The 18,650-nt window shown below is 54.2% G+C and overlaps 1 protein-coding gene and 1 long non-coding RNA gene across 11 annotated transcripts; one reads left to right on the top strand and one right to left on the bottom strand.

The window, feature by feature from the left end:
- Positions 1–2,945: 2,945 nt before the first annotated feature.
- Positions 2,946–17,197, bottom strand: ASB10 (ankyrin repeat and SOCS box containing 10). Of its 10 annotated transcripts, none has more exons than XM_086394902.1 (7): positions 16,633–17,197; positions 16,037–16,266; positions 15,577–15,844; positions 10,443–10,962; positions 6,049–6,162; positions 5,613–5,798; positions 4,282–4,663 (listed from the first exon to the last, which is right to left on the bottom strand). In XM_086394902.1, the coding sequence occupies exons 1-6, from the start codon at positions 17,055–17,057 to the stop codon at positions 5,613–5,615; spliced, it is 1,743 nt and encodes a 580-aa protein (XP_086251028.1). In that variant the 5' UTR covers positions 17,058–17,197; the 3' UTR covers positions 4,282–4,663. The 10 variants fall into 10 exon arrangements, 7 of the variants coding, with proteins under 7 accessions (XP_086251030.1, XP_086251028.1, XP_086251027.1 ...); XR_015161931.1 differs by lacking the exons at positions 4,282–4,663; positions 16,633–17,197 and adding exons at positions 5,127–5,465; positions 6,981–7,115 and having other exon boundaries at positions 16,037–16,470; XM_086394901.1 differs by lacking the exon at positions 4,282–4,663 and adding an exon at positions 5,127–5,465.
- Positions 17,158–18,021, top strand: LOC147373436 (uncharacterized). Its single transcript, XR_015161942.1, has 3 exons — positions 17,158–17,236; positions 17,356–17,418; positions 17,886–18,021. It is a non-coding gene; the product is annotated as an uncharacterized LOC147373436 (long non-coding RNA).
- Positions 18,022–18,650: the final 629 nt, after the last annotated feature.

Genomic DNA, 18,650 nt, shown 5'->3' with positions numbered 1-18,650 from the left:
CGCAGAGATCCAGTCTGGAGGGACATGTCCATATGGAGGAAGAAGAGGTGCCTTACCTCAAGTCTGCGAACGCCAGTCACTACTAAAGTACAAGGGTAATCCTTGTCCATCCTCCTAAAGGTATTCTGAACCCTGTGTAAAATTAACCAAGTACTGCATGGTACCCATGTGGAAGACCAGACTTCAAAAATGTATTAAAAAGTGAGAGGTCAGTACTTGGGGTGATGACTTTACAGTGTTGGGTAGATAATAGAAGCTTATTGACTTGAAAAATTACCAAGGCAACTTTGGGGCTACAATCACTGAAATTAAAGCTGTATGAGTATTAACACCACCAATCAAATATAGCATGAAGGAAGAGCCTTTTTTTTTTTTTTAAGTAACTACATTCACCTTTTGCATATGTAAGAAAACCACCAAACACAAAATTCCAAAAGTTCAAAAGTATATATATATATATATATATATATATATATATATATATATATATAGAAATCTCCTCCCTGACTAGCCAACTAGTTCCCCCAGTAAAGGGCCACTTTAATAAGTCTGTCACTTTTTGATGGGATGAAATGGATCAAGTGTTGTCAAGGATTCAAGGTTAAAGACCCTCTAATCTTGAAGAGGTTGATCATCTGGTTCGAGCCAAGAATGCACTGCCCAGAACTACACTCTGTAAAGTGGAATTCTCTGCTCAAGCTGTCACAGAGCGTAAAGGCTTAAAGCTTGTTGCCAACAAGTCCCAGTGGGCCACCAACTCTGAAATAAGGCGTGTGAGACTTCCGGGGCTTTGTATGGCTCTGGTGTGGTGTGTGTTTGTGAGATACTGTATTTGGTAATCCATTTATATCCTCAATCTGTTCCCTTGCCATGCTGGGGTCATGAAGTGTGACTTCTGCACAGTCCTTGACATTCAGTAGCTGAATTAGAATAAAACCCTCACATACATAGTGGCAACTGAAGCAGCCCATTTCCTTTTCCTGCCCTTTCATGGACCGTGGAACTGAGGCTGCATGGTAAATGGAAAAGAGCACTGGTTGGATTAAAAAAAAAAAAAAAAAACCCTAAAATTAAGTTTCTGTTCTGACTCCTCTCTGGGCCATGTGATCTTGGCCCCCTTTTGACTTAACTTCTTCACCCATGAGCGAGAGCAATTAATATCTACTCTGAGTTTCTCAGGTGGCACAGTGGTAAAGAACCCGCCTGCAATGCAAGAGATGCAGGAGAGGCGTATTCAGTCCCTGGGTGGGGAAGATCCCCTAAAGGAGGAAATGGCAACCCACCCCAGTATTCTTGCCAGGATAATCCCATGGACAGAGGAACCTGGTGAGCTACAGTCCAAAGAGTTGAAAGAGTCAGACACAACTGAGCAACTGAGCATACACTCTGTCTTGTCAGAAAGCTCCTGCAACAATCACGTGAATATAAGGAAATACCCTTCAAAATGAGTTCTTCCTTCACTAACTGGACAAAGGAAAGCAGAGTGGTCGATTATGGACGTTCTTCCTATCAGTGGCTCTCCAAACACAGCTTCTAACTCTCCCATCAGTACCAAGGACAGAAGCTGTCACTCTCAAACCTGAAAGGAGCCGCCCCATTTCTCTACTGAGAAGAAAACTCTCTGGTTCTCCTATTGAATCCCTGGACAGGCCCGTATAAGTAAGCACCTCCTCTCAATGTCTAAAATGGAATGCTAAAAATGCTTCTTTGGCTGCCCACGTGCTGACTTGTCCCATCTAACTACTCACCAATTGGGGAAATTCTGTACGGAAGAATTTTATTTTGAATCTACCCTCTCTGCGTGTGCCTGTGTCGACCTCCTCATCTGGCCACCCGTTCACGGACTGGGAGCCAGCACTCAGAAAAAACAAACAAACAAACGAAGTACTCTTAAGTTAAATCCAAATACACCTTCGCCTCCCTCATTGGCGGGCGAGTGTCCACTGACGGTGGGGAGCTTCGGGCTCTGTCCGCGGATACCCTCTGGTGGCAGCAGCGCGCAACTGCGTCACCGCGAAAGAGGCGCGGAGTGCTGCAGCGCCCCCTAGCGTTAGTCCGGGAGACACGCGGAGAGCAAAGGAACCGCACCAGGTGAGCCGTCCAAGGGCCAGCGCGCTGGGCGCTGCAGGTGCCTTCACTGTGAGTGCACCGATTGGGGCGGGAGGGGCGGGTGACTGTTGTACGCAAGGGTCTTAAAGCCTAGCAAACACACGTGTAGTTTCATGTATGTTGGCTGTATCCAGGTACTTGAACTCTGCATATCGTGGGGTTAAATGTGTGCCGATTGTGTGCCGCGCACGTGATACACGCGGGTAGGTTGGTGGTGGGGAGGTCCGCGCTCCAGTGCAGGGCGGAGTCCTCACGGAGGCGTGAAATTGGTTTGGAGCAAACACATTACGGAAAGCAATTACCGGGGAGAGGTTCTGGGCCCGCGGGACCCGCAGCCAGGAGGCTGAGGAGGAAGCTCCCTGGCTTGCAAGAAGTGTCTGGATGTCTAACCCCAGAAAGGACCTTCCCAACACTGCCCTGCTAAAGGGAGAACGTGCGAAGCTGGCCAGCAGCCTCCTGTATTGACCACTCCACATCGCCTTTCTTCCCTTATGCCCTACATTCTTAAAAGGCCTCCTGCATGAACCAGTGCTCTCCAGATATGGCCAGAAATCCTCCCCCTTTCTTACCACTTTTGGGGAGGCACTCCAATTTCTGTGCAGTCTTCCCAGGACCCCCTGCTGCTCCTGCTCTCCTTCCTCCTTCAGGCCTTCAAATCCTGCTCCCACAAGTCTTTTGCATTCACTACATTGCCCTTTGTATCTGAACTCGGTATTCACACACTTGTTTCTCAGACTAGATGGAAAATTCTCAGACTAGGGTGGGAGCAGGTCTCATTCACAGCCCTGTATCTAGTGCCTAAAACCTGGGACTCAGGAAGCACAAAATGAATGACGTGGATGCAAATGAACTAGAATTTCCATCAAAATGCATATACAGGACTTTCTCAGAAAAGTCATCCCCATGAGAGTCAAGATTCTCTTGGGACAGAGCTTTAAATATTTTTCACATGCAAACACATGCATTCCCCCCTATTTATATCCTTAGGCCTGTCCTCATCCTTGGATTCCAAATTCATAGATTTAAATGACCATGTCACACAGCTTCTTTGCTATCTGTAAGAGGCAGTTCAAACTCAACATCTCCCAAACAGACTTTCTGACTCCCCTGCCATCTGCCCCTTTCTTATCTTTCCCACCTTAGCAAATTAGTCCCACCCTCCATCCAGTGTTGCTCTGCCAAAAAAAAAAAGGGTGGAGGAGTCATCCTGGACTGATTTCCTTAAGCCTTCCATTTCTACTCCATCACCAAGTTCCATGGAGTCTCCAGAAAGGATCCCAAGTCTCACCCACTGCTTTTCCATCTCTGCCAGGGCTCCTGAAGTAGCCTCTGAACTGGTCTCTCACGCTTCCTCCCCACCTCTTCCCTCGCCCAAGCCACTCAGTAGCCAGAGCCATCTTTCAAAATACACATCAGTTCATGTCACTTCCCTCTCTCCCTCACTCCACTCATGTGGCTGGCTCCTCCTTGTCACTCAGGCCTCAGATTAAATGTCACCTACTCAAAGAGGAGGTGTCCATGTCACCTGCGCTCAGCGGCTGATCCGCTCTTGGACAATCACCAATGAAACCCTCTGCGGAGGTCTTATCACTCTGAAACTTTCCCGTCTGTTTGCTCAGTCTCTGTCACCATTGGAGTGAACTTTCTAGTGGGGACGGGAGAGCCAGGGCTTTGTGTGGCCGGTGTCCTGCCCACCGGAGGCCCTCAAACCCCTGCTGAACCAATGAATGGAATAAGGGGCATTCTGCCCAGGTCCCACGCTGGGATAAGACGGGGCTCCCCAGGACGGGGGCGGGGGAGGCCCCAAGCCGTGAGCGAAATCTGTGCCTGTCCCAAACCGCTTCCTGATTTCTTCGCCTGCGCCCACTTCCCCTGGGAGGGGGCCCTGCGGGGTCTGGCCGGGTCTGGACCGTGTACAGCCTAGGGGTCAGGCCTCAGTCAGCCACTGTCCCGACCGCTTGTGGGCCTGGGTCCCAGGCGCAGCCCTTCCCGTCCGGCTGTTCCCGCGCCCTACAGCTGGAAGCCCACGCGGGCCGGTCAGCCCAAGGGCCGTGAGGCCGGGTGGGAATCAGGGCCCGCTCACCTCGGCGATCTCGAGATCGTCTAGAACTTCGCGCCGTCGGTCCATCTCAGGCCACGCCCCCTCCGTCTCCCACCCTCTAGGCCCCTCACCTTGCTGCCTCGCTCCTAGCGACTGGTGGGGAAAATTGCGAACTCCGGCGCGTGCGCATCCTGGGCCGCTAAGAAATCTGTCCGGCGACCCTTGACGTCACGGGTCACCGTGCACTGGATTGGCTGCCCCGTGGCTCCGAGCAACGCCACCTCCCTCCTGTGGTCGCAGACGGGCTCCTGGTTGTTGGGGCTGCCTGTTCTTAAAATCCCGGGACTCCAAAGACCCTCAGGGACCCTCTCCTTCTCTCTTGTTTGACAAATGCAGAAGCTTGCGTCCAGAGCAGGAAGAGACGTCTGTTCCGCAAGTTAATGGCAAAGCTGGGACTAGAACCCAGGGGTGTTACGTCTCAGCTCTGCTCCCGAACCCAGGTGTACATCCGACCTATGGGACAGGCAGCAGGCAGAGTTTCAGCTTTTCTAAACCTGCGTCTTTCACTCTCACCTGGTCCAGGGCTACGCCAAGCTGGCTGCCCTGTGCATCCACCTCTGGTTGTCTTCCTGCCCTCACTTCGCTGCCCAAGCCTGGGGCTGCCTGTACCGCCCTGCCCCACAGTCCGCCCGGCCTCATTCCACAGCCTCATTCTCTTTACCCAAGCCTCTTTGCTCCCCCGTCCTCCCGCTGGCTCTCTTTCAGGCCTTTTCTGCACTATCTCACCTGATGGCTATTCCCCCTCATCGTGGCCAGAGGGTCAGGTCGGCCTGGGATCCCTCAGTAGCTTGTGGAGGCCAAAGGAGGCAGGTGATAGAGCTGGCACCATGGGGCAGATCCAAGGGACCCCATAAATCTGCCCATCTCGAGTCCCCGTGAACCAGCCAGCTTAGAGGAGGGGCTATTGGAGACAGCATCCAATAACACAGGCCTGCATATTTTTAATGTGAGCACAGGGTTTGGACAGTCTGGAGGGGGCCTCAGGAGACACTCCCTCCCCCGGGAGAGTATATATCATTTGCCATGAGTCCTAGCTCTCTCTCCATCAGATGTCACTTGGCCACCTGGTCCGTCTGCCTCTCCTGGGGGGAATGACAGCACTCCTCCCTGTGGAGTTGGGCCTCCTGCTGAGAGGGCCACCTCGGCCTGAATCCGTTCAACTCAATCCCAAGTCCCAGGCGCTGTGAGCAGTGGGTTGGCATCCCCTAGGGTCTGGGGCATCTGCTTTCAGACTCCCTCAAAAGGCAATGGACATCTGGAAGGAGAGGGGTGGATTCAGAAAGGTCTGGTGGTCTGGGGAGTTCTGTCTAGGGCCCTGCCCCCACGTTTATCTTGCCTCGGACCCATTTCCACCCCCTCTGGCCCCCAGCGACTGGGGCGGTCTGCAGAGCCTTGGGCTCACCTAGTAGAGCACATCCTCGAAATCCAGCTGCAGGTAGCGGAGCAGGCGGGGCGGCAGGGGCAGGCGAGGCAGGGCGTGGGGCAGGCAGGCCGCCAGGTGGGCACGGAGCGCACAGCGGCTCAGATGCTGCAGCGATCTGGGCTGTCTCACCAGGGCGAAGAGGGAGGAGTAGAAACGATGGTGCGTCTGGGGGCAGAACGAGGGGCTCAGAGGGAGCCCTGGGCAGGGGGCACCTGCTTCTAAAGTGGGGGGCGGGGTGGGAGTCTCCAGGAGCCTCTTAGAAGTCAGGAGCATTTCAGGTATTCACTCTGAGTTTTCGTTTCCTTAGTAACTTCTGTGGGGGCCGAATGGGGGAACCCACAGGGCTTCCCTTTAGGAGCTGGAAGTCTCTTGGGGCAGGCTGGGTGACTGTGTGTTCAGGGTCCGAGAATCTGACCTGTAGAGTTTCAGGAGGCACCAGGCCCACGGCGTCCTCAGGAAGCTTCACGACACTGTAGGTGTTCATCAGGACCTCAATGGTCCGCGGGGACGTGCACCAGCGCTCCAGCACCTGCAGGGGGCAGAGCTGCGTCAGTGCTCCAGGGGTTACCACACGCGGCTGGTCCCTGGCGGAACAGGCCTGGTGACGAGACAGCCAAGGAACAGCTATTGTGGGTTGAACTATGTCCCCCAAGAGATATGCTGACGTCCTGATCCCAGTACCTAGAAATGTGACCTACATAGAAATAGGGTCTTTGCAGATGTAATCAAGGTAAAAATGAGGTCATTAGGGTGGGTCCTAATCCAATATGACTGCTGTCTTCATAAGGGAAAATGGACACACAAGGAGAATGTCATGTGATGATGGAGGCAGAGACTGGAGTGATGTGTCCACAAGCCAAGGCACGCCAAGGATTGTGGACAGCCACCCGACATTAGGAGACAGGCCTGGCATAGATTCTCCTTCTGAGTTTCTGGAAGGAGCCAACCCTACCTACACTTGGGCTTTTCGAATGTCCAGCCTCCAGAACTGAAAGGGAATACATCTCTATTGCTTTAAGCCTCCCAGTTTGCAGTACATTGTTATGGCCATGACAGGAAACCAACACAACAGCTAGCTTTTCTACTCTGCGTAATTTATGCCAGATATTTTCTTAGCACTTCACGTGTGTTGACAATTCTCAGCCCTGCCGGTATGGACTATTGTTGTCCCCATTTTACAGACAAGGGAAGCTTAGGCACAGAGAAGTAACTTGCCCAAATTGTGGTTGCAGCCATCCAAGCCCGGCGGTGTACTCTCTGCCCTTAACTACTACCTTCTCCTGCTCTCCTATCTGCCTCTACAAGGCTCTGTGCTGCATCTTCCTGGGTGGGAAAGCAGTCCCTAACCTGAGGCTGGAGCTCCTGAGCAGACAGAAAGGTCAATCACGTATAAGGCAGAACCCGCTGGTGCCAGGGGAGGGATGGAGACAGGGCAGGAGTGCTGGGTGGTCCACGAGGGATTCACAGAGAGGGAAGCTTGGGCTGTAAAGGCGAGGAGAGCATTTAAGAAGAAGGAAAGAGGCCAGCAGACACCTGATGTGGGAGTGCGCCTAGGATCAAGCTGCAGCCGGGTTCATCTTTCATTCTTCCTTTAACAAACATTTACTGAGGGTCACTCTGGGCCAGCACTGGGGGACCCAGCCGTGAGGAGGAGACACAGGTCCTTGTCAGCTGGGAGCTTCTCTTTCTGAAGGAAAACTTGGGATTTCCCAGTGTTTAAGAATCCACCTTGCAATGCAGGGGACGCGGGTTTGCTCCCTGGTCAGGGAAGTAAGATCCCACATACTACTGCAGGGTAACTAAGCCCACGTGCTCCAAGAACACATGTGCCTCAACGAGAGAGCCCATGCACTGCAGTGACTGAGCCAGCATGCCACAACCAGAGAATGCATGCTCCATGACAGAAGACCCCACGTGCTGCAATAGAGTTCTCGCGTGCCACAAGACCCGACACAGTCAAATAAACAAATATTGAAACAAAAAAGAAGGAGCACACAACACATTAATAGCCACTTACGTATATGCTGCTACAAAGAAAATAGGCTCAGGGGCTAAGTGCAGTCAGGAGGGCACGGTCCTAGATGGGTGGTCAAGAAAGGCCCGTCTGAGGAGGTGGCCTGTGCTGTGAGGGGCGAGCCATGCTGGGCAGCAGCTTGTGCTGGGCCACCATCCTCACGGTCAGAAAGTCAGCCGTGCACAGCTCAGACATACCCAGGAACCATCATCTGCTCCAAGCCTGCACCTGATGCATGTAAGCCGAATCGTGCTTCAGCCACTCTGTCTCTTGCTGTTTCTCAGGCAGTGGCCCTGGACCTTTCATAACACCTGAGAACAGCTGAGAGCAGTCGCTCGGGCAGCGTTCCTGAATGTAAGCTGCGCACACTTGCATGTAACACTAGGGTCTCTAATACCCCTGCCTGCAAGGAAAGGAGACCTTTCTGCCTGGCAGGCTGGGAGTGCTGCACGTGCTGGATATTGCTGGGCAGTGGGAGCAGGTGGAAGGCCTTGTCCAGGGAGAAAGCATCTCACACACCAGAGTCTCTCTGCTTCTGTCCCTGCATCTGGGCAGTGCTTACCGGAACCGCCCCAGTTCGTCTGCCTGGAGCAGGCCTCTTGGTCTCGCTCCTTCTCAGAGCTTCGGGCTGGTTATGTATAACTTTCCTGTTCTTACCTGCTGCTACTGCCTGCCGCTTATGCCAGTCTCTCTGCCCTTCCCAGGCCACTCTGGGAGTTCTGCCTCTGCCCTCCGCCCGGAATACCTGTATCTTCCTCCTCCATCTCTCCAAGCCCTGCCCATCCCAGGTCCCACCCCCTCCAGGAAGCCTCCTGCGGCTATTCTAACCTGCAGCACTCCATCCCTTGTCTAAAAATCCCCTACATTGGGATCATGCCCAACAGCTTCCCAAGTGCTTTCATCTACATTATTTAACTTTAGAACAACACTGGCTAACTGGCGAGGAGCAGTATCTCGAGGTTAGGCCTTGTCCAAAGGGCTTGATATATGTGACTCATTTGTTCTCACACTAACCCGTGAAGCAGGCATACTGTTATATCCCTATTATAAAGAGGAAAACGGAGAACTGGAGAGATTGAAGCAACTTGCTGATGGTCACACAGGTAGTGTCCTTGGCTCCAGAGCCTGTGTTCTCAGTTGCCATCTACCTCACGGGGTTGTTGGGAGGACTGAAGAAATCCATGCGTCTAAGGTAACACACCTTAGAACAGGTCTGGAGCGTGGTCAGGGCTGTGTTTGTTTCTATTGTTCCCACTAAGTTTAAGTCAAGACTGTATCACACGCAAGGAACAGGGGTTCAAAGAATCCCAGGACTTGCCTAGAGTCACATGAACAAGCATCACAGCCAGTCCCTGGCTCCAGTCTGAGCACCCAGACCAGCATGGTGGCTTCTGCAGCACTGGCTGGGGGCTGACAGTGGTCACCGGTGGGCCGGGGAGAAGCTCTGCGCTGGAGGACAGGCAGCCCAGCCAATCCCAGAGCAGCTACAGGTTGTGGGAGATGAATGCCAACTGTTTGATCACCTGGGATACTGTGCAGCCCAGATGAAGGGACGCAGGGGGCACTTTGCTGTGTTGGCCTGTCCCCAGGGCAGTGAGGACAGAACAGGGCTGCAGGGGCGGGCAGTGGTGTCCCAGAATATCCGTTCGCTGCTCTGCCTTCTCTTCCCACCCCCTCCCCAAAGGGAAATCATTAGCTGTCAGAGCCACTGTCAGATTACCGGGAATTGCTCCTCTCCTAATTATCTGGTGTTAATAGGAGATTAATTAGTGTTAATTGTTGATTTTCTTGTATTTTCCCAAAGGGGAGACCAATCTGCCGAACTCTCGGGCTGTTTAATTATTTGGCCTTGCTTAGGAATCTACACAGATGCTTCTAGGTTTATGAGTGAAGGGGAGAGGTGGGGATAGCAGGGAGCGTCCAGGACTGGGCGGGGCTGGATGGTTCAAGCCCAGAGGCGGGTGAGGGACCTGCACGCAGCCTGCTGCCCTACACCCATCCTGACCCAGCCCCTATGAGAACCAGGGTCCCCACCCTGGGGTCCATCATCCTCCGAGATATTATATAGCCCTTTCCAGACACAGCACAGCATGGACAGGGTCCCCTGCCAGGGCATCGGTAGCACATGTCTTCCGCCTGAACCCGTCTCGGGGATATTAATGTTAAATATAAGGCAGAGATTGGAAATTGACAGTGAGTGTGTTTTCTTTGGTGCCAGCATAACAGCTGCTGGTGCCCCTGGTGCATGTTCTGCTAAGCTCTCACGTCCATCTGCAGATGGTCAGGAGGCCTTGAAGCTCAAGACCAGGCTTATCACTCTGCCCCGGGCCAGTGTTTCCTGTGACTGGAGTTTCTCTCTGAACGGGTCCCACTGTCAGGGGGAGCTTCCTAAACGCTTCATTTATCCGCTCTCTCCTCTGAGGAAGAAACTAGCCCTTTTGGCCCCCATCAGACCTGATTCCTCCTGTCTTTTCAGATCCTTTAGAGACCGGCCCCTCCGCCCTCGGTTCACATTCATCACCCACGCACGTATACACACACGCACATGCAAACACGTGGATATGCACAGCACGCAGTGGATATACATGTGCGCAGGCGCACAAGCAAACATTCCCCACCTGCTGGTGTGCGGTTTGCGCCCTGCTGGGCTGGGCTTTGTCGACGAAAGAAACGAAGTACTGACTCCCCCGCCCCCCGGTCTGGAGCTACCTACATCCAGAGCAACCTGGCGCCGATCGGGTCTCCCCACACCCCTACCCCGCTCTCGCGGCCCTCCTTCCGGCCCCACCCGGTACCTTGGGGAGAGCCCCTGGCCACACGCGGACGGCACCGTGATTGAGCAGCGCGCGCACCGTGCGCTCTGGGCTCTGGGCCAGGGCCGCGGCGGGGCCCTGCAGAGCGCAGTGCAGGGCCGTGTGTCCCCCGTAGTCCATGGCGTTGGCGCCGACGCCGCGGGCCAGGAGCAGCTCCACGACGTCCGCGTGGCCGCGGCGACAGGCCAAGTGCAGGGGCCGTTGCCTGTCCTTGTCGGCGGCGTCGGCGTCGGCCCCGGCGGAAAGGAGCAGGCGGCACAGCTGGAGACAGCGGGCCGTGGTGGCCTCGGCGTCGGCGGGGGACATGCAGCGGGCGTCACAGGCGGCCAGCAGCGGGGTCCAGCCTTCGGCATCGCGGGCATCCGGGCAGGCCCCGCGTCTCAGGAGGAGGTCCGCCAGCTCCACGTGGCCCAGCCGGGCGGCTACATGCAGAGGGGTCTCTTCCTCCTCCTCCGACCGACCATCCACTTTCGCCCCAAATCTCAGGAGCAGATCGGCGCACCTAGTAAGGGCAAGACAGCCGTGGGGGAGGAAGAGAGACGTGCAGACCTTCGCCCCTGCATGATTGCTGGTGTGAGCAAAGCAAACCCCGGACACCCTTGGGCGGCCCTGATGCTGTCTGCCAGTCCCCTTCCAGCCTGCCTCGCACTAAGATCCTGGCAACATTCTGCAGCATCTCCAGTGCCCTCTCTCAAGCCCCGTGCTCTCGGCAGGAGAAGTGCCCTAAACCCTGGATGGGAGCAAAGGCGCCAGCAGCCCTTGCTCAGTTAGAACAGGCGCCTTCTGTGGGCACCACATGCCCTGACTTGGTTCATTCCCAGGGCGGGTTCAGATGAGGACACCGAGGCCGTGAGGGTGGAGGGTCTTGGCGGGTTCACACAGCCAGTGAGGGAAGAGTTAGCATTCCGGTCCAGGGGCACCAGGATGGTTGGAGGGCTCTGCATGCTGGAACTGGAGTGGGGAGGGACCTGAAAGTGGGCACACATGGAAATTGGGGTGGTGGGAGAAAGACCAACAAAACCAAAATTGGCCAGCCAGATTTGCAGCAAAACAGTCCTCTTAGAAGACTGTGTATTACTATTACTGCAAGGACCTATGCCCCAGAATTCAAGGCTAAGGGAACTCAGTCTCTTTGAGCTCCAGCAGAGCTGTAGAAAGGGGATAATTGCTAATACCTAGACTCAAGAGGTTGTTGTTAGTACCGTATGAGACAATGCCTGAAAAACTATCAGCTATGGGAAATAGATGGGGAAACAGTGGAAACAGTGTCAGACTTTATTTTTCTGGGCTCCAAAATCACTACAGATGGTGACTGCAGCCATGAAATTAAAAGACGCTTACTCCTTGGAAGGAAAGTTATGACCAACCTAGATAGCATATTCAAAAGCAGAGACATTACTTTGCCAACAAAGGTTCGTCTAGTCAAGGCTATGGTTTTTCCTGTGGTCATGTATGGATGTGAGAGTTGGACTGTGAAGAAGGCTGAGCACCGAAGAATTGATGCTTTTGAACTGTGGTGTTGGAGAAGACCCTTGAGAGTCCCTTGGACTGCAAGGAGATCCAACCAGTCCATTCTGAAGGAAATCAGCCCTGGGATTTCTTTGGAAGGAATGATGCTAAAGCTGAAACTCCAGTACTTTGGCCACCTCATGCGAAGAGTTGACTCACTGGAAAAGACTCTGATGCTGGGAGGGATTGGGGGCAGGAGGAGAAGGGGATGACAGAGGATGAGATGGCTGGATGGCATCACTGACTCGATGGACGTGGGTCTGAGTGAACTCCGGGAGCTGGTGATGGACAGGGAGGCCTGGCGTGCTGCGATTCATGGGGTTGCAAAGAGTCGGACACGACTGAGCGACTGATCTGATCTGATCTGAAGAGTTCAAAACAGCGATGGGCAGTGGAAGTGGGTGGTATAGGTGGTGCTGGATCATGGGGCTTATTGTATTATCCTTATTGTATTATCCTGTCCACATTTCTACAGGTTTGAAATTCTCCATAATGATTAAAAAATATTTATTGATTGATTGATTTGTTGGCTGAGCTGGATCTTAGTTGCTGCATGCAGGATCTTAAAGTTGCACTATGCAAACTTAGTTACAGCACGTGGATTCCCTGACCAGGGATCAAACCCAGGCCCTCCACATTGGGAGCACAGAGTCTTAGCCACTGGATCACCAGGGAAGTCCCTCCATAATAATTTTAAAAATATGTGTACTTAATCAAGGGGCTCGGAGAAGGCAATGGCACCCTACTCCAGTACTTTTGCCTGGAAAATCCCATGGACGGAGGAGCCTGGTGGGCTACAGTCCATGGGGTCTCGAAGAGCTGGACACATCTGAGCGACTTCACTTTCACTTTTCACTTTCATGCATTGGAGAAGGAAATGACAACCCACTCCAGTGTTCTTGCCTGGAGAATCCCAGGGACCGGGGAGCCTGCTGGGCTGCCGTCTATGGGGTCGCACAGAGTCGGACACGACTGAAGCGACTTAGCAGCAGCAGCAGCAATCAAGGGGCTTCCCTGGTGGTTCAGATGGTAAATAATCTGCCTGCAATGTAGGGGACCAGGGTTTGATCCCTGGGTCAGGAAGATCTGCTGGAGAAGGGAATGGCTACCCACTCCAGCATTCTTGCCTGGAGAATTCCATGGACAGAGGAGCCTGGTGGGCTACAGTCCATGGGATTGCAAAGGTCAAACACGACTGAGCGACTAACACTTTCCCTTTGTTTTTTTTTTTAAAAAAGGAATGATTATCACCAAGTGTGATCTCGGGGAGCCGGGCTGGAACACAGGGACTTCACTAAAAATGTGGGGCTTCACAGAATGGCATTGTCCGATTCTGTGGCCACCAGCCACATGTGGCCACCAAGCACTTATTGGATGGCTAGTCCTGACTAAGATGTGCTGTAAGTGCAAAGTACACACCAATTTTGAAAACTTGGTACAAAAAAAGAACGTAAAATATCTCATATGTTCTTTTTATATTGGTTCCGTGTTGAAATGAGAACATTGTGAATACATTGTATTAATTAAAATATATTATTAAAATTAATTTCACTTGATTCACAGATATTTATATGCTCATGTTCATGGCAACATTATTCACAATAGCCAAAACATGGAAGCAACCTACATGTTGCTTCCTACATGTTGCAACCTTTCTATATCATGCAACCTGCATGATGACTACAAGCAGTCATCAATAGATGACTGGATAAGTAAAATGTGACATATTCAAGGGAATATTATTCAAGCCTTTAAAAGGCAAGAAAATTCTGTTACCTGCTACAACCTGGATGAATCTGAGGACATTATGCTAAATGAAATAAGCCAGTCACAACAGGACAGATACTGTATTATTCCACTCATTAGAGGTGTGAGACCATTCCAATTCATAGAGTCCAAAAGCAGAGGGTAGTTGCAAGGGGCTCAGGGGAGGGGTAGGGAGTTATTGTTCAAAGGATACAGAATTTCAGTCTTGCAAGATTTAAAAGGTTCAGTGGTTAGATGGTCCTGCCCGTTGCACAACTGTGTGAAGGTACTTAGTGCTACTGAAATGGACACTGAGTAACAGTTAAGATGGGAAATTTTATGTTACATGTAATTTACCACTATTTAAAAATGAATTTCACCTGTTTCTTTTTCATATCAATTAAAAGACACTTGCTTCTTGAAAGCAAAGCTATGATAAACCTAGACAGCGTATTAAAAAGCAGAGACATCACTTTACCGACAAAGGTCCATATAGTCAGAGCTATAGTTTTTCCAGTAGTCATGTATGGATGTGAGAGTTGGACCATAAAGGAGGCTGAGCTCTGAAGAATTGATTCTTTTGAACTGTGGTGCTGTTCAGAGTCCCTTGGACTGCAGGAAGATCAAACCAGTCAACTCTAAAGGAAATCAACCCTGAATATTTACTGGAAGGACTGATGCTGAAGCTGAAGCTCCAATACCTTGGCCACCTGATGCGAAGAGCTGACTCATTGGAAAAGACCCTGATGCTGGGAAAGATTGAAGGCAGGAGAAGGGGACGATAGAGGATGAGATGGTTGGATGGCATCACCGACTCAATGGCCATGAGTCTGAGCAAGATCTGGGAGATAGTGAAAGACAGGGAAGCCTGGCATGCTGCAGTCCATGCAGTTGCAAAGGCACTACTTAGGGACTGAACAACAACAACAGAAAATTTTAAATTACATATGTGACCCATGGTATATTTCTACTGGGCCGTGCTATCATAGATACATCTTCAAACATAATATGAGTGAGTCAGTAGAATCCTTTGAAGGCCAATGAAGTTAACAGGAGGGAGAAGGCCCAAAAAGGGAAGCCCGAGGATCAAAAACGGGGCCATTCAGGGACAAGATGTGAAAATTGGCAGGTGTATAGTCAGTAGAGAGAAGACCTCTGTTGTATGTACAGTTAGTACACAGATGTGCCAAGTTTCCCTTTGCTGGGATTCCAGACTCATCAAAAAATTGTGAGAACTTACTCTCTAAGGCCCCCGATACACAGAGCATAACTATTTGGGTCACTGTAAATGAATATCCCCTACAGTTATAATACAGGGTCACATTTGGGTATAGCCATCCGTTTCTTGTGAGTTTGGTTAGTGGGGTTCAGTCCCTGAGCCCACTGATCTGAGGGTGCCTGCCAACATGGAAACGCCGGACCTGCCAAGTTGCAAACCAGACCCTGCCCTCAAGGACAACCGCAGGCTCCAGCTGGGGGTCTTCTGTCCTCTACAGCCTGTCTGGACAGTAGAGGGCAGTTCCCCGAGGGCAGGATCGGGCCTTAGTTACAGGGCCGTGTGTTGTGCTTCTTAGCACAGTGCCTGGGATGTAGGGTAAGCTCAGAAAAATGAAAACCGTAACCACCTCCCCATAACAGATCCACAACTTCCCCAATGCAGGCCATGTATCCAGGCCCTGCCACAGCCCTCTGCCTGCACTGGGGAAGCAGAAACCGTTCCAAGCACAGGCCATCCTAAAGTCCACTCCGACCAGCTCACCGGATCTGCCAGGCCCAGACAGGCTCCCTCACACTCCCTGCGGCTATCTCTGCCTCTCCCTTAAAGAGGGGAGCAGAGTGGTTGGGGTGAGGGGTCACTCACTCGAGGCTGCCAGCCCCCCCGCAGAGATGCAAGGGGCGCCTCCCGTCCTGGTCAGGGATGTTGGGGTCGGCTCCTGCCACCAGCAGCACGTGGACGCAGGCGGCGTGGCCCGCGGCACAGGCTTCATGCAGGGCAGTCCGGCCCCCAGGGGCACTGTCGGGCCTCGCCCGCCGCCTCAGCAGCAGCCGCAGGATTTCCACGTGGCCCCGGCTGGCCGCCACGTGCAGGGGGGTGGTCAGCTCCTCTTCATAGGTCAGCGACCAGAGTCCTAGGGAGAGATGGGGACACAGGACCTCAGAGCCTGGGTGGAGGCAAAGACCTGCCATGCAATGGGGGGTGGGGGTGGGAGGTGGGCAGAGGCTGGGAAGCCAGAGCCCAGGCTCCTTCCCAGGCTTCCCTCCCACCCACCCCCCACTCGGAGCTCCGAGTCCCCCCCCGCCCCCATGACCCTGGCCCATACTCAGAGCGCGGATGTTGAAGCGGAAATCTCTCCATCGCTCTGGGTCGCTGGTATCAAAGATGGAATCCGGAGCCAGGCCGTTGCTGGAGTCGGCCAGGATGCGGGAGACAGAACCCACGTCCCCGGCCAGCACTGCCTGCCAGAAGGCCAGGGCAGGTCCCGAGGCCGTGCGGGTGACAATGGGCCCTGGGCCAGACTCCGGGGACCCTCCGTGGGGCTTCTCCACCAGCCTGGCACAGAGGGTGTGTCTGTCACCAGGGGGCTCGCCCTGCCCCCTGCACTCTTCTGGGGACCAGCTCATGAGGGCAGGGTGTAAGCGTGCAGGGGGTGTTGGGGGAGGGGAGGCGGGAGCCCAAGAGGAGGAAGAGGGGGACGGGCCAGCGTCTCTGGGTCCTCAGCGTCTCTGAGCCTGAGCTGGCCACTCACTGGGCTTCAGCAGGAGCTATTCTGGGCTCCGCATGACTTGTCTCCTGGGCCAAGGTTTAGGCAAGCCTCGGGCTGGAAGGGAAACAGCCCGGGGGCCTGCTCCTTATCCTCAAGCTCTGGGTGCCACCGCTCCCGGATCCCCTGCCCTCAGCCGCGTCTGGGGCCCTCACCCCTCTGGCAGCTGGTCCAGCGAGGCTCCGCCGCTCGGCTCTCCAGCAGCAGGTCGGCCGTGCTGTGTGGGGGGAACAGCTCCTGCAGCCTCGCCAGGTCTCCCGTGTACAGGGCGTTCTGTAGCGCCATGTCCGGGCACAGCAGTGGCGGGCGCCCAGGGCGCTCCTGGGCCGCGTGGGACCAGGCCCCCCAGAACTGGCCGGCCGGGGCCGAGGGGGGGCACCCCAGAAGGCGTCCCCGCTGGGGAGGGGAGCTCCTGCTCCCAGGCATGGCCACTTTCAGGGCGAGAGCAGGGCCCTGGGCTATGCTGCTGGCAGTTGGGGCGGGTGGATTCTGGGCTGAAGCCAGGCTCAGGCCCTGGGGGGTTGGGGGGGTGGGAGGGGCAGGGAGCACACAGAGGCCATGCCATAAATAGCCCATCCATAGGCCATAAATAGCCTGGACATCCCAGCCTTGCCAAGCAAGGAGGCCTCAGGCTGGGGAATTAGGGAGGAGCCTGGAGGAGGTGGTCAGGGCGGAGCTCAGAGCTTCCCCCGCAGAGCTGGACAGGCGGCAGGGCTGAAGGGACCACCCAGACGTGGAGTCCAACCTGCAGTTTCCTGGGTGAAGGGAAAGGGAGCCCCGGGGGCGGCGGGGGGAGGGGGTGGTGGTGCTGTGGCCAAGGTGTGACGTGGTGTTGCAGGGGTCGGGGTGGGGGTCAATCCCAAGCTGCTGTCTCTCAGGCTTTCTCATCTGTCCTGTGCTTCATGGAGCCAGCTTCCAGCAGCCTGGCTCTGACTTTAGAGGTAGGGCAAGAGGGGGCCCTGCCTTCCGAATGTCACCAACTACCCCATACCTTCCTGCTCCCAAACGCAAGCTAGGGGTCTCCAGCAAACAGCAGAGAACACCTCCCCCTCTGTGAGGAATCCCCACCATGGGTGCTCTGCGCTGGGGACAGAGGGCTCAGCCTGCAGGCAGCCCAGCTTGGCGCTGACCCTCATCTCCCTGGGTGACCCCGGGGGTCTCCCATGCCATCACTACCTGGAAATCAAAGAGGAAGTACTCTGTCCATTGGGGGTACCTTAGGATAAAGAGAGCACTTCTCCAGGGGAGATGAAAAGGGGAGAAGGGAGAAAGGAAACTCGAAACCAGCCCCCGGGGGACCTCCTGCCCAGCACAGGACCCTCTCAGGCCGGTCCAGTGGTCTCCTCTCCCTTGGCTCTCAAGACACGGGCCACACACTTTGACCTTTATTCATATGATCCTTACACAGCTTTTTCGGCGATCACCCTGGGGCTCCCAGAACTCGGTGGCATGGTCATCCCGAGCTCCCTAGGGTCCCCCTCGAAGCCCGTGGGTGGCCTTCCACCAGGAGCAGGAGGCTGCGTCCCTTTCATCCCCCACCTCCGCCACCGAGGGTCATAGGAAGGAATGCAGAGCTCCGGCAGGTGGGAATGGGAGAGGTGGTCTTCAGAAGAACGCTGGAGACCCCTCAGCGAAGATGCTGGGTCTGCCCACAGCCCTCGCCCTGCCCACGGGTGCCTGCCTTTCCCTACCGCCTTTTCCCCTAGAACCATTTCCCCTTGCCCCTACTCCGATCCACTGCTGCCCCAGAGACGCTCTTGTAGAAATAAACCCTAGAATAGAAGGGACCTTGGAGATACAACCTCTCCTCACTTCACTGAAGAAGGAAACTGAGGCCCAGAGACAGGAAAGGACCACGTGAGACCACTCAGGTTACAGCCAGGGTCTGCTGGTCCCATGCTCCGGCTTTTTTTTTCCTTCTATACTTATTGTAGGCCTTTTTTCCCTCCTTTTCCTATGTTTCTCCCTTAAACGCCTCTGACTCCCCACATGGCACTAGTACTAAAGAGCTCGCCTGCCAATGTGGGAGACATTAGAGATGCAGTTCAGTCCCTGGGTCAGGAAGGTTCCCCTGGAGCAGGGAATGGCAACCCACTCCAGTATATTCTTGCCTGGAGAATCCCACGGACAGAGGACCCTGGCGGCCTCCAGTCCACGCGGTTGCAAAAGGTGG

This window comes from Bos grunniens, chromosome 4, assembly GCF_055505025.1.
Source record: "Bos grunniens cultivar Pamir isolate PY7600 chromosome 4, Bosgru_T2T1.0, whole genome shotgun sequence".
NCBI lineage: Eukaryota > Metazoa > Chordata > Mammalia > Artiodactyla > Bovidae > Bos > Bos grunniens.
This window is presented reverse-complemented; position numbering and strand designations above follow the sequence as displayed.

What these genes read in the sequence shown, in the direction of transcription:
- ASB10 (XM_086394908.1), bottom strand. Translation starts at nt 17,053, where the DNA reads ATGGGCTATTTATGGCATGGCCTCTGTGTGCTCCCTGCCCCTCCCACC. An exon ending in CAGAGGGGTGAGGGCCCCAG is followed by an intron (nt 16,345 to 16,619) that starts ACGCGGCTGAGG and finishes ACGCTTACACCC; the next exon opens with TGCCCTCATGAGCTGGTCCC. An exon ending in CTTCAACATCCGCGCTCTGA is followed by an intron (nt 15,845 to 16,036) that starts GTATGGGCCAGG and finishes ATCTCTCCCTAG; the next exon opens with GACTCTGGTCGCTGACCTAT.